This window comes from Scomber japonicus, chromosome 23, assembly GCF_027409825.1.
Source record: "Scomber japonicus isolate fScoJap1 chromosome 23, fScoJap1.pri, whole genome shotgun sequence".
Lineage (NCBI taxonomy): Eukaryota > Metazoa > Chordata > Actinopteri > Scombriformes > Scombridae > Scomber > Scomber japonicus.
The window spans coordinates 15,872,328-15,886,110 of NC_070600.1; the positions used below are offsets into that span (position 1 = coordinate 15,872,328).

General features: G+C 41.9%; 1 protein-coding gene across 1 annotated transcript in view; it reads left to right on the forward strand.

Moving 5' to 3' along the window:
• Window positions 1-13,783, forward strand: part of pcloa (piccolo presynaptic cytomatrix protein a) — a 53,204-nt gene that overhangs the window by 22,546 nt on the left and 16,875 nt on the right. The window contains exons 5-10 of the mRNA XM_053313867.1: window positions 562-4,663; window positions 5,002-6,542; window positions 8,079-10,146; window positions 11,952-11,999; window positions 12,624-12,706; window positions 12,954-13,029. Of these exons, the coding sequence (XP_053169842.1) occupies window positions 562-4,663; window positions 5,002-6,542; window positions 8,079-10,146; window positions 11,952-11,999; window positions 12,624-12,706; window positions 12,954-13,029 (7,918 nt within the window). The remainder of the gene's footprint in view (window positions 1-561; window positions 4,664-5,001; window positions 6,543-8,078; window positions 10,147-11,951; window positions 12,000-12,623; window positions 12,707-12,953; window positions 13,030-13,783) is intronic.

Consider the following 13,783-nt stretch of genomic DNA (forward strand, 5'->3'; position numbering starts at 1 on the left):
AGTATTTCATACATGTAGTGGTAGATTACATGATTATTTTCACATAGGAATTGCTTAGTCTCTGATGTAATTAACAAATACAATATATGTGGTCAGTTATATGGGAAATGGCTTAACTATGTATTGTATTGAAAATTAATGTTACATGTGCAATATAAAATGTTTTAATTATAGACTGTATCACATGCTTAAAGATTGGAACTTTTGTAGTATTTTGCCCAAAATTTATATTGTAATTCAATACACTTTGTCAACTTCACTGATTATCTAAAAATAAGTTGAAAAATGCTTAAAATTTCTATTTTCCATGCTGTTCTAAAAGCCCAGTACTACAAACAAAGTTATACTGTGCCCTCACCACAGATTACACCCGCCAGTTTTTGGTGTGACATGATTTACTGAGCCCTCTACTTCTGTAAAAAAATCAAATCCACGAAGCTTATTTTCATCTGTTACTCTACTACTGTTATATTGTGAATAACAATCCAGTTTAAATATGTTTCTTTGATGCATGGCAATATATTGAGAAAAAAATAATGACATCTTATTTTCATTCAACAGGTCAAAATGGTAAAGACTCTGAAAGAGCCTGGAGAGAAAGAAATGGCTGCTAGGGAGGGCAGTCCCACCAGCCCCTCAGACCTGGCAAAGCTGGAAAGCACAGTACTTCCCATTCTTGAGGCCCAGCCAAGCACACAACCAAAGGATGATGAGGAGAAACTAACAGATACATTAAAGACCAGACGTAAATTAGAGGTGCTTCCTCTTTCACCTGACTCACCAAGTTCAGAAGATGACAGAGAACTTTGTGAGAAGAATGCCAAAGGTATCGCAAAGAAAAAGCTCCTTGTGCCCATGGATATAAGGGCAGATTCATTGGATGATAGTAGTGAAAGCTTTGGAAAAGAAAGCCCTATGTCAGGGGATGATGAGGATTTTATCCGGAAGCAGATAATTGAAATGAGTGAGAATGAAGATGCTTCTCCATCTGATGAGGAAAACCTAATCCGGCGAAAGATCAGAGAGGATGAGAAGAAAAAAATGGAACAAGAGAAAACAGAGGCTGTGGAGAGGTCAACATCAGGAAAAACCAGACGACTTACCAAGAAAAGCACTATAAGTCCAGATGATGAAGAAGATAAACAACTTCACATTTCATTGGATAAATCCGCAAAAGACAAAGATGGGGTACCAGAACCAAGAGAGGAGGAACGTCAGAGTGGTACTGGAGTTCGCAAATTCCAAACTATGGAGCTGAATGCAACCAGCAGCCCTATGCATGTACCCAATGATGATGGAGAGCCTGAGATGGAAAGCCTTACAGACTCGCCAGATGACCGGTCTAGAGGTGAGGGGTCATCCAGTCTACATGCATCCAGCTTTACACCTGGGACATCCCCAACATCCCTCTCATCTCTGGATGAAGACAGTGATAGTAGTCCCAGCCACATTCGCTCTGGTGAGGGTAAACAACACAGGAAAGCCAAACACAGACAACCTGGCCAAATGCTGCCAACTATTGAAGACTCATCTGAGGAAGAAGAGTTACGGGAAGAAGAGGAACTGCTCAGGGAGCAAGAAAAGCAGAAGGGCTCAGGGAAAAAATCGAAGAAAGATAAAGAAGAGATTAGAGCCCAGAGGAGGCGAGAACGTCCAAAGACACCGCCAAGCAATCTTTCCCCTATTGAAGATGCCTCACCAACTGAAGAACTGAGGCAGGAAGCTGAAATGGAGGAGATTAGACGATCATCTTGCTCTGATTTCTCCCCCAGTATTGAATCAGATCCTGAAGGTTTTGAAATCTATGCCGCAAAGATTGCAGAAGTCCAGAAAACATATAAACTGCCTACATCAGTATCTCTTCACTCTCCAACAGATAATCAAAATACCGATAAAGCACACACAAAATCTCTCAAATCTGCTGATGAGGCTTATGAGGAAATATTGCTGAAGGCTAAGTCTCCAACAGCTGACAAAGGTGAGATTCAACTGGGAAAAGAGTCCCTTTATGGAGGCATGCTTATTGAAGATTATGCCTATGCATCTCTTATTGACAATTCAACAGCTGATATAGGGGAGCCAGAGAAGATTGTTGTTCCTGTTCAGCCCAAAATCCTGAGATCACCAGATGAAGTGTATGAAGACATGATAAAGAAGAGGAAGGAATTCATGAAGCTAGAGCAAGAATATAAACAAATGCAGCCAAATATAGAAAGCACTAATCCAGAAATTGTGCTGCAACCTGCTGAGAATACCTTGTCCAAAGTTTGTACTATAACATTAGGCAAAGATGGGAAGCCATTGTTGGATGCTGAAACTGCCTATGAAGAGCTAATGAAAAGAGTGCTGACTCCTGGAACAAGTCCTACTCAGCAGGACCCAGAAATAGAGGCAACTGCATATAGAAGGGCGCTCCACCCAATTCCAGATTTAAAGGTGACGCAATGCTCTTCAGGAGAGGTGTCCTCCGATGACGAGAGTATGTTTAAAAAGGAAGAGGAGATAACTGCAGTATCAGACACGACGTCAACTATGGAAACCAAAGCTGTGACAGCATTTTCTGAGTCTCATCCATCATCAACATCAGATCAGCAAACTCACACGACCATTGCAGCATCCGAGGCTGATGTTGTTGACTTATCAAGTGCATTCCCAAAAACATCAGCCCCTGTGATTGTCAGTGTGTCGCCCTTACCCACAGTTCCCCAGTACACTCCCAGTATACCTAGCGTTGTGTCAACTGCCCCACCCGTGCCCCCTAAGCCAAGCGTCCTGCGTATGGCTAATTCTCAGGAAACAGCAGAAGTACCTGTTGCACCACCACTGCCTCCTCCCACTCCACCAAAACCTACTGTTTTCCCAAGGAAGGCTCCAGTTCCACTTCCATCTCAGGCTTCAGCAGCTCCAATCAGACCAGAGACAATGGCTATGACTACATCCCAAGGATCACCTACAAGACAAGCAGTTACACCAACATACAAACCTCATGTCCCCCCTCCTGTTCCCCCAAAGCCATCAATTCCTGCTGGTATTGGGGATAGCCACAGGACAGGACATGGTGTCAAACCTCCAATTGCACCGAAGCCTGGTTCCCAGCCGTCTTCACCTGCCCATGTCCCACATCCACCAAGACCCACTGCACTTCCCACTGGTTCTACTGACATAGCCCTGAATCTGAGCCCCTCTTCTGAGAGCAAGTCATTTCAACCCTCACCGAAGTCTCCCTCTTCTCCAAGATATGCCAGCAATCTTCGTGATACATATGTGGTCATCACACTGCCATCACAGCCTAGCTCTCCAGTAGACGGTGTCTCAACTCAAGCTCCTACTAGCCCTGGCCCAGCATCTCCCTCACGTCAAGCTCAGCCCCAAAGTTATCACCAACCACAGCCTCAGCCTCAATCACATCCACAGCAGCATCCACAACCTACTCCTCCTCAAACAACCAGGGTGCCTCTGGCATTCACGCGAGTGACAGAATCCATTGAGAGTCAAGAGATTTGTGGCCCAGAAAAACACATATCTAGTTCTTGTCACATAATTGAGGCTATATCTGCCTCAGCACAGCCACCTGTGGTTATGCCTAACCTCATCTCTCAAGTGGTCACTACAGAAGTCCAAAGAACCACTGTCTCTGTTGTACATGAAAGGACACCACCACCAGTGCCAGCTCCAAGGGCAAATGGTGTCCCAATCTCATTGGAGAAAACTAAACCCCAATTGCCAGTACAGAATGGACAGGCCATCCAACCTTGTGAGGTGGTAGATCTTAGGACTATGAAGGTGGACCCAGAATCAGGCATGAATGGTGTGGATCTGTCATCTGGTCCAGACTCAAGACGTCAGTCCTTTGTAACTGATGTCAGTCGTCAGAACAGTGCAGTGCAGTCACCTGTGGTCAACCTTAGTGCTGAATCATCCACTGTCTCTATTGTAACTGATAGCATCACCATCGTGACCTGTGCTGCCACAATCCAGCCATCTGATAATATAGACACCTACCAAGCATCTTCAGTGCCCCTGCAGCTCACAAAAAACAAAGCATTTGAGCCTGTTTCTCAAATTATATATCGCCCTATTGATTCTCAGCCCTCCACTAATACTGGTACAGAAATCCCCATTAACCTCTCAGTTGGGTCAAGCACAGGTGGTGGAGTTTTCCAGTCCATCCCTGTCACTATTGCACCCACTTCTGTTGCAGGTTGCGTCGCCAATGGATTGACTACAGGAACAACCTCAGTGGCAGGAGCTGTTGACCTTAGCACAACAAAACCATTCAACACTTTAGTGTCAGTGGATGCTGCTTCTGCGGAAGTGGTCACGGCTGTAATCACAGATGATGATGGCAAACCAGTCGATCTGACTGCAGGAAAAAGAGCTGTATGCTGTGATGTTGTGTACAAGCTCCCATTTGCAGGAAGCTGCACTACTCAGCAACCCACCACACCCCTGCCTGAAGATCGCTTTGGATATCGCGATGACCATTACCAGTATGACCGCTCACCTTATGGCATGAGAGGGTTTGGTGGAATTAAACCGTCAATGTCTGACACTAATCTAGCAGAAGCTGGCCTGTTCTTTTACAAGAGTAAGAACAGCTATAACTTCAGTGGCACCACAGAGGGTGCAGTAGATCTTACCTCAGCAAAGATTTCTGATGCAGGTCAGTGCAGTGACATTGCAGACCTGTCAATTAAATGTCATTTTGAACTGCCTCCACTCATTCATGGCTAACATGGTATTTTTTTGGTTTGTTTTTACTTTTTGTTTTGTTTTGCATGGACAATTCATTCTTCTTTGGTTTTTTTGTTCTTTCATCGTGAGATTTTTGCATGTGCCTGCATGCTGTTACTGTGCATTTTGTTAATGCTTGTGGACATAAGAGGGTTTTTTTTAAATCCCTTTTCCACCTTTTCCATGATTTGGATAAGGCATTACTTGCTTCAACATTGAATTAGTCTGCATTATATGGACTCAACTGATGTTTTTGACTTTTGACAGGTGAAGCAGTTGACTACTCCAAGAAAGGGACATACGCAGGAATGACAATTCCACCCTATTCCCAAGCCAGAGTCACAAGTGCTGTTGGTACACTCTTTGGTACAAGCAGCGTCTTAAGGTCATCAAATGGGGTGGTCTATTCCTCTGTTGCAGCACCAATTCCATCTACATATGCCATTACCACCCAACCTGGTTCCATCTTTAGTACAACATACAACACACTGTCAGGTATGCATACCAGCGACACCATGCCTTCACTGTCCAACCTCCAGAACTTGCCACTGACACGGTCACATAGTTTCCTGTCTACCATCTCCATTACTGCAGCAGAAGAACAAGGAGACGCCCCACTCAATCTGGAGATATCTAGGGCAGTTACTTCTGCTGAAGCTGTCAACACAGGAACAACCTCTTTATCTCTTGACACCTACACTGATGCCTCACTGGAGGCCATAGCTGCTTCACTGGAGGCTCTTTCCTCACCCATGGTTCCTGGGGATGGCCAGTATCAGGCAGAGCGTGAAAGGCTAGAGATGGAAAAACTCAAGCAACAACGACTTGCTGAGGAATTAGAGTGGGAGCGCCATGAGATTCAGCGGTTCCGTGAGCAAGAACAGCTCCTGGTACAGAAGGAACTGGAGGAGCTGCAAGCCATGAAGCAGCATATCCTGACCCAACAAGAAGAGGAAAGACAGGCTCACCTTATGATGCAGAAAGAAACATATGCTCAGCAACAGCAACAGCTTGAGCAGATTCAGAGACTCCAAGAGCAACTCCGTTTGCAACTGGAAGAGCAAAAGCTTCGTCAGATGTACCCAGGTGGAGACATGCCAGGGCATGGCTTGCAGGAGGCAGTTGTTTTAGGACCCGATGGCACAGTCCTGTCTCGAAAGATCACAGATAGTGGGTGCCAGACAGATGAAGAGGATGAGACAGTCAGCAAAGCTTATACAGCAGGGAGAAAAAAGAGAAGTGCTAAAAAGAGTGTTGACAGTTGTGTGCAGACTGATGATGAAGATCAAGATGAATGGGAGGCTCAAACTAGAAGCAGGCAAACCCGGCCACGCACTGCCAGGGGAGATAGGGGAGGGCAATCAGAAGTGTCTCTTCAAGCCCACACTGAAATTTCTATACAAACTGATACAGATGGGAACATTAGAATGGACACTAGAATGGAGCTGTCTGACTCTGAAAGGACCTCACCAAAGAAACGACCCACCCCCATAGAAATAGGCCAGTCTCCTAACCTTAAAGCTGAGTCCTCTACGCTTCAAGCCCCTCCTAAATCTCCCAATGTGCTCTATTCCCCCATATCCCCCTGTATATCCCCTAGCAAATCCCTTGAGTTTGTATCCTATGAGAAATCCCTGGGTGATACAAGCCCACAAAAGCTAAGAGGAAGTGCAGATTCATCGAAAGTCTCTCCAGCTAGTCCCAGGGGAACAAAAACCATGCAGAGATCCATGTCTGACCCTAAGCCCATGAGTCCAACAGGAGAAGAAAGAGCAACATCTGGCACACAGCATGGTGATAGCTATACTGTGAGTACTATCACTATCACTTTTGACATAAATGTAAGAAAGAACATAGGCACTGGCTAACAAAAACACAAAAGTTGGTTTATTCTAACTTTAAGAATATGAATACATTACTTAGGTTAATTTTTTGATCAATACTGTGCAAAACTAATTTAAATCCTTCAGGCGATGTTTTTCCAAGTTGAGCTCATCTCTTGATAAAATACTAACAGCTTAAATTATGGCAGTTTTTCTTTGCCTTTTATTATTTGGACACTAGGTTTTACACAGTTTAGCTTGCCATTTGAACTGTAAAATGAACCACTGTAAGTCAAGCGTCTTGTAGCACAAAAAAAAACATTATTTGTCATTTCATATTCATGTAGCACTAGTGGCATGATGGCTCAGTGGTTGGCACTGCTGCCCTACAGCAATAGTTTGTATGTTCTCTTTATGTTTGCATGAGGAAGCTTGCATACAACATGACATGAATGTTAGGTATTAGGTTACTACTGCCTTTTTCATCACCACAGAGTTGCCCTTAAGAGTGGAGATTCACCCACCGTGCTGTACTATAGCTGTTTGCTGCTCCTAAACCGTTTTGATGGCTCAAATGCAGAGGATGAATTTAAAAAAAGATTAATTTGTGCAGTCATATAATGTTTGCCTGAGCAAAGTACACAAGAAAATGTAGTTACAGTTAAATCAATATTATGCTTAAGATAGCAGATGCACCTGTTCACTGAACTTTGTTATGCAATCCAATACATTTGTGTAACTGTAACCTCTGACTAAGGGATGTACCAAACCTTTAATTCTGAGTGTAGAGACATTAGCAAAGTTATAAAAACAAATACAGACTTTAAATAGATGTTTAACTTCTGTAGTTTTTCACTTAAAGAATTTAAGCATTTCAGCCATAATGTCATATTACTTATTGTGGACAACATTTTATGTAGTGTGTAAAGCTCCAAGTTAATTTCAGTTTGAAGACAAGGAAATGAAAGAATCAACTGAATAGGTTATGCATACCCACTTAAGCATCCTATGTTGCTCCTGGCCTTTATGCAGTATGGAAGTCAGATTTCTGCTTGGGCAATTCACTGTTGAGAATCTCATACATACATAAAAGGATGGAAAATAAGCTGAGCTTGCAGGAAAATATTGAGCTGTCAGATATCCGTAGAGGCTCAATGTGATTAAATTACCTCTTTTGAGACTACACTTAAGAGTGTACGGTTTAGTGAGTGGTAGGTAACATTTATGGACAGAAATGCATGTATCTTACTGGGATACACAAATGATCAATAAGCCGTATTTTCCAATTATTTTTCATACACTCATTCACCATGCTCCTGTCCTAATCTATATGTCATAGAGAGACTCGTCCCTTTTTTTAAATTTGATATCATACTTGAAATTAAAAATGTGCAAATATCTATAGTTAAAATAGTCCTCAAATTCTGAGGACTACATGGCCAGCTGACTCAGTTATTTGGGGAATTAAGAACACCATTTGAATTCCTACAGTCTTTAACATTTTTTATTTTTTTTCTACAGGGCAAGGGCTCGGGTGGCACACCAACAGGCACTCAAAAGAAGGTGAAGAGGACTCTCCCCAATCCACCCTCAGAGGATGAGTCAACAACTAGTGGCCAGACATCATATAGCACCAGTTCTGCCCGCCGCAGAATGTGCCGCAATTCTAACATGGCACGTGCTAAGATTCTCCAAGACATTGATCGTGAGTTGGATCTGGTGGAACGTGAGTCCTCCAAACTTCGCAAAAGACAAGCAGAGCTTGATGAGGAGGAGAAAGAGATTGATGCCAAGCTTAGATACTTGGAGATGGGCATTAATCGTAGAAAAGATGTCCTACTGAAGGAGAGAGAGAAGAGAGAAAGGGCCTATTTACAGAGTGTTGCTGAGGACAGAGACTACATGTCAGACAGTGAGGTTAGTAATATCAGAGAGACTAGAGGTGGGCTTGGAGGTGGTGAAGATGAGGAGATTGAAAGTCATGGTCTTGAACGTCCCAGGACAGCTCCTCAGTCTGAATTGGATGACTTTGTCCCACCTCAGACCAAGCATGAGTATGGAAAATACTCCCAGTACCAATACCCTCAAAGCCAGTACCAGTCTCTGTATCAGACTCCCCAGTCCTACCAGTCTCATTCTATCTACTCCTCTGTCCCCTCACTCACTAGCTCCCAGCAGCAGAGTTACCACCAGATGCTCCTGTTGCAGCAGAAAGCTGCCAGACAAGCTGCCCTCCTTTCAGAGCTGGATGCAACTAAATATGAAGTCATTAGCCGCCAGCCTGATCCCACATCATCAGCTTACCTAGGAGTCAAATATGACAAATATGGCAACCACCTTGATCTCAGAGCTTTGGACGTAGGAAGTATAGCAAGCAGTCCTATGTCAGCTGTCTCTGACTCCTTTTACACAGATGTTGATCACCATACACCTCGGAGTTATATGCTGCTCGAAGATGCAGCAGAATTGGCGAAGAGCTCCACAGGTCTGTCTTCATCTTATAGTCTGGCTGAGCGAGAACTGGCCAAGGCAGAGAAGCTGCTGCGTAGGAGTGCTGCAGATCTGGGTTCGACTGACTATCTGGGATCTACCTCCAGACTCCATACTTTTGGGAAGACCCCTGATGAAGAGGATACAATGGAGGAGCCATATGAACTGAAACTCCTGAAGCAGCAACTCAAGCAAGAGTTTAGGAGAAGTACAGGTGGGACAGAAAATCTAGAACAACTGACAGGTCTCTCCCAGCACTATTATACCCCAAGCTCTGGCATCTCTAGTTACTCCCAAAGACAGTATCCAAAGTCAGAAAAGTACAGCATCAGTCGACTTACTCTTGAGAAGCAGGCGGCTAAACAACTCCCAGCATCTATGTTGTACCAAAAACACAAGACTCCACTAATAGATCCTAAAATCTCCACTAAGTATTCCTCTATTACAGACAGCAGGGGTTTGGAGACAGACTATACCAGTTATCTGGGGTCTACCACTGGATCCCCAAGATCCAGCCGGCTCATGCAGGATGAGATTACATTTGGTCTTCGAAAGAATATTGCAGAGCAGCAAAAATACTTAGGATCCACCTTGGGTGCCAACTTGGCTGGTTCGCTAAACTTGGGCCAGAGCTTGGGTTTGGACTCTGCTTATCCTAGTGGTAGTCGCTCAAGACCCTCATCCAGGCCTACATCTTGTTATGGCCTGGACTTGTCTATCAAAAGAGACCCTTCCAGCTCTTCCCTGAGGCTCAAGGGGGACGGTGAAACGTCTGGAGATGGACCAAGTTATCAAACCCCTTCTGGTCGCACCAAACCTACCAGCCTCCCTATTGTACAAAGTGGCCGTGGCCGAATACCAATAGTAGCTCAGAACTCAGAGGAAGAGAGTCCGTTGAGCCCTGTTGGGCAGCCAATGGGCATGGCCCGAGCATCAGCAGGACCTCTGCCACCCATCTCAGCTGATTCAAGGGACCAGTTTGGTTCCTGTCTATCCTTACAGGATTCCCAGCAGCAGCAACATATCAGGGATGAGCCAACCAGGGGTAGGGGTTATGTGCTGCTGGATGACCTTCAGGGCACCATGTCAGATAGTGAAGGTAAAAAACAGACTTGTCACATTGTTGCTCTTTCTCTATTTAATGTTTCATCGTTGAGAATGTCTGGTTATGATTGGTCTTGCATGCATTTAGCTGTTGGGTATTTATTGAAAATCTGCATGTGTCTGTAGTGACTTTTTTCACGTTTAATCTCAACTTTGGTGAATGTATCTTTTCTTTTCTCGTGTCAGTATATTTGGTCAGTCTTTTGTATCTGGTGTACATGCATGCCTATTGCATGACATATTGCTCTATGTTGTATAGGGTGTGCTTGAATGTATCTTTATGCATGCACTGTGTTTCTGTCTGTATTTCAGATATTGTGTAACATTTTCCATATTTGTTCACTGCATGACACCGTACAGTATAACTTACAGCTACATTGTGTGGGAGGTTTTCCTCCTGAAATAGCAATGCTCATTTGTGGCAGTCAATACTTTATTTCAACAACACTTCCACATCAGAAAAGAAGATATATACTTCAAATCATAGTTCTTCAAACCCTACTTATTAACAACGCAAGGATTGAACCACAATAGCAGGATAATACTTAAAAACTCAGGTCATATTGAGAAAACATCCTTTATTCACTAATGATACACTGAAGAAGTGCCTCCCCCTCTTGCACATTTTACATAATTGGTACAAAATTATGTCACATGAGCCAGTTTTTACATTAATCCTCAAAATGACAGTGTATAGCCTGTAGTACATTAATTATAGTTTGGAATCCACAAAAGTTGATCTGTGGTGTGGATAGTGGACATTAATGGTATATTTAATGATCATATTTAAGTTCAAAAATATATTGTAGGTTAAATGTGTTCATTATGATAATCAAACTGTAGGCCAGAAAATGTTACCACATTATAGTGACATTCATACAAAAATAGTATACATTTACAGTACATCCATGGAGCAAATGCATGTATCAGTAGAGGGTTCTTGAATGTTTTTGTTTGAATTGCATGATGTTTGTTTGCAACTCTGTGTGTAATAAATATACAACTTTAACTTGCATGTCTTGTCGTGAATACTTGCTTGTATGTATTGTCACATTTAATGTTGCATGGAATACATTTAAGCCTGTTTATCTTTCTCTACTGTATCTCCTTATGATATTTCTCCCTCCCAGTAATCAAAAAGTACATACTCAATTAGTGTGGCCCATTATTTTTCTATATATTTTTTAAATTATGAAAGTGATGAAAATCATATGAGGAAAAAGTCAATAATGCATGAATACTACTGAAAATCTGGCATTATTTCCTGCAGCTCTCTTCATTTTTCTCTACACTTTCTATTATTAAAAGCATATTCTCTGTTGTCATCACTCAGAGGACCCAGTTTTGTATGTTTGTTATGTCCCCTTGCAAGAGGAAAGGAAATGATTGTTTGGAAGGAACATTAAGTCTGGTAAATCTCAGTTATGTTTGGTGAAAGCCAAAAACCATCAACTATATATATAAACAATACATTTCCTATCATTCCAGTAATGACTAAAACCATAGTATCTCTATCCTGTTGTCCGTACACAGCAATTCATGATTTTTATGAAGCACTTAGTAGCAGCAAGCGGCTGGCCACTTTCCAAGCTGAGTACAGTATATTTTATGTAAGAAAACACAAAACGTGCCAGTTTTAGTGCCTAAGTGTAGACTCTAATTAAGATAGCATTGTTGATGTTCTTGGTTTCGTTTAAAAATCCCTGGTCTGAGTTATCTTGAGAACAGCATAACGACTTGCTAATAGATTCATATGGATCCCAACATTTTGGAATGTAAACTAATTTGCCTTGATTCCAGCCCTAAGTGATTCCCTGATGGCTTTGAACAGAGACGATGCAACAAATGGTAGAGTATTAGTTCAGTTATCTAGTTATCTAGCTAACATATTAACCTGCACCACAACTCAAATACACATCTTCATGAAATGATGACTAAATGTTGGGGAGGTTTAAGACACTTGCATAAATCCGATTTGCAATTCTCTAAATGAATTTTGATAATTGTACATGGCAAAATGTCACATGGTAAGCCATACATGCAGGTTTCTGAAAAAAAGGTGTTACATAATAATAAGAAACATGTGCATACCCAACATTTACATTCATATAAATTGCCACACTATAAGTTTAGATTACACGACTACACCGTACATATTGTACTAACACTGACTTTTTATTCACACTCAATTAAACTACATGTTTTTCTTATTGTTTTGCAATACCAGTGAACATTTTGTGTTGCTTGGCATACTTTTAACCTTCAACAGGAACTTTAAATAACAAATTGCCATTTTTTTCTGGCTCTTGTATTTTGCTATACCAATCACAAATTAATATGGCCTTTTCACTAATATAATTTTGCTTAATGGCATGTAATGACTTACCTTTGATTTACCTGAGGAAATCCATCCTCTATAATGGTATGAAAAAGTCCATGTTCTCAAATTGGTTCTGCTTTTCATTCCTGAAGCCTACCACCTGAGACGAGAAGAGACAGACTGGTTTGATAAACCCAGAGATGGACGATCAGAGAACGGACAAGAAAAAAGACAGGTGAAGCGGTACTATTCATGCAGACCCTGAAGTTCTTGAATATATACCAATAACAAGCAGTAAATAAATGCATGCACCAACACTCAAACACCTGTATATCAGTCAATCTATGTAGTAAGTTAACAAGAGGTGTTAACAAAAAGCACTTAGACCACAAATGTCCATGTTGCAACATATTAATTCTTTCATTCTCTTTTCCATTTACTGTGTACATACATAACATCTCACTATTGTGTATGGGTCACAGGGTAAAGGCCCATACTACCCCTTCCCTCACCTCAGGGTCAAACTGCAGAGGGATCCCAAAGACCGCAGTGTCTCAGGTAAAGTACAACAATTTACTACAACAGCAGCGTGCTAATAATAGGAAGGCAAGAGGTGTATTACAAGCAAATGTGTTATTGACTTTGATGCATGCATTAGATTTTATTGACCCCGTTGCTTACTCACTGTATCAAATATGCAATGTGTACAGCATAGGCATTGTTTTCATTTAATCATAAAATAGGATAAAAATGGTTTTTTTAAACATAGTCAGTAAAATGTACACATTAATCTGGATCATAATGTCTCATTAGGTTTACGGAGCATGACTAGTACGCTTCATGCATTTTATTTATTTGATATTCATGCCAAATCTCAACAAACTGACAAGTCACTTCCCCTGCCATTACGTTCCATCACACCATTCCTCCAGGCTCAAAACAAGCAGACATTTCATTTCCTAGCTTCCCTTTTGATTTGGCTCCTCTCCACGCTCATCAGTCATTGCCATGCTCAAAATGGCGTATCCCTCACACTCAGGATTATCTTGCGCAATTAACGAACGGCCCACAAAGGAAGCGTTTTGTTTATGAGTGTATGAACTGAGTCATTTTGCCTTAGTCATTTTGCTCTTGCTTGTTGTTTTGCACTGTAAAGGGAGGGAGGTTTTGCTTCTGTGTAGGTGAATTCCTTTTATGTGGAACCTGTGGAGGGACAGTATAATATAACAGATAAATGTGTGGTAATTTGTTTTTGCTTGGTATATATATTAGTGTCTGTATATGTGTACAGTATTTTTTTATGTCTCTTTTG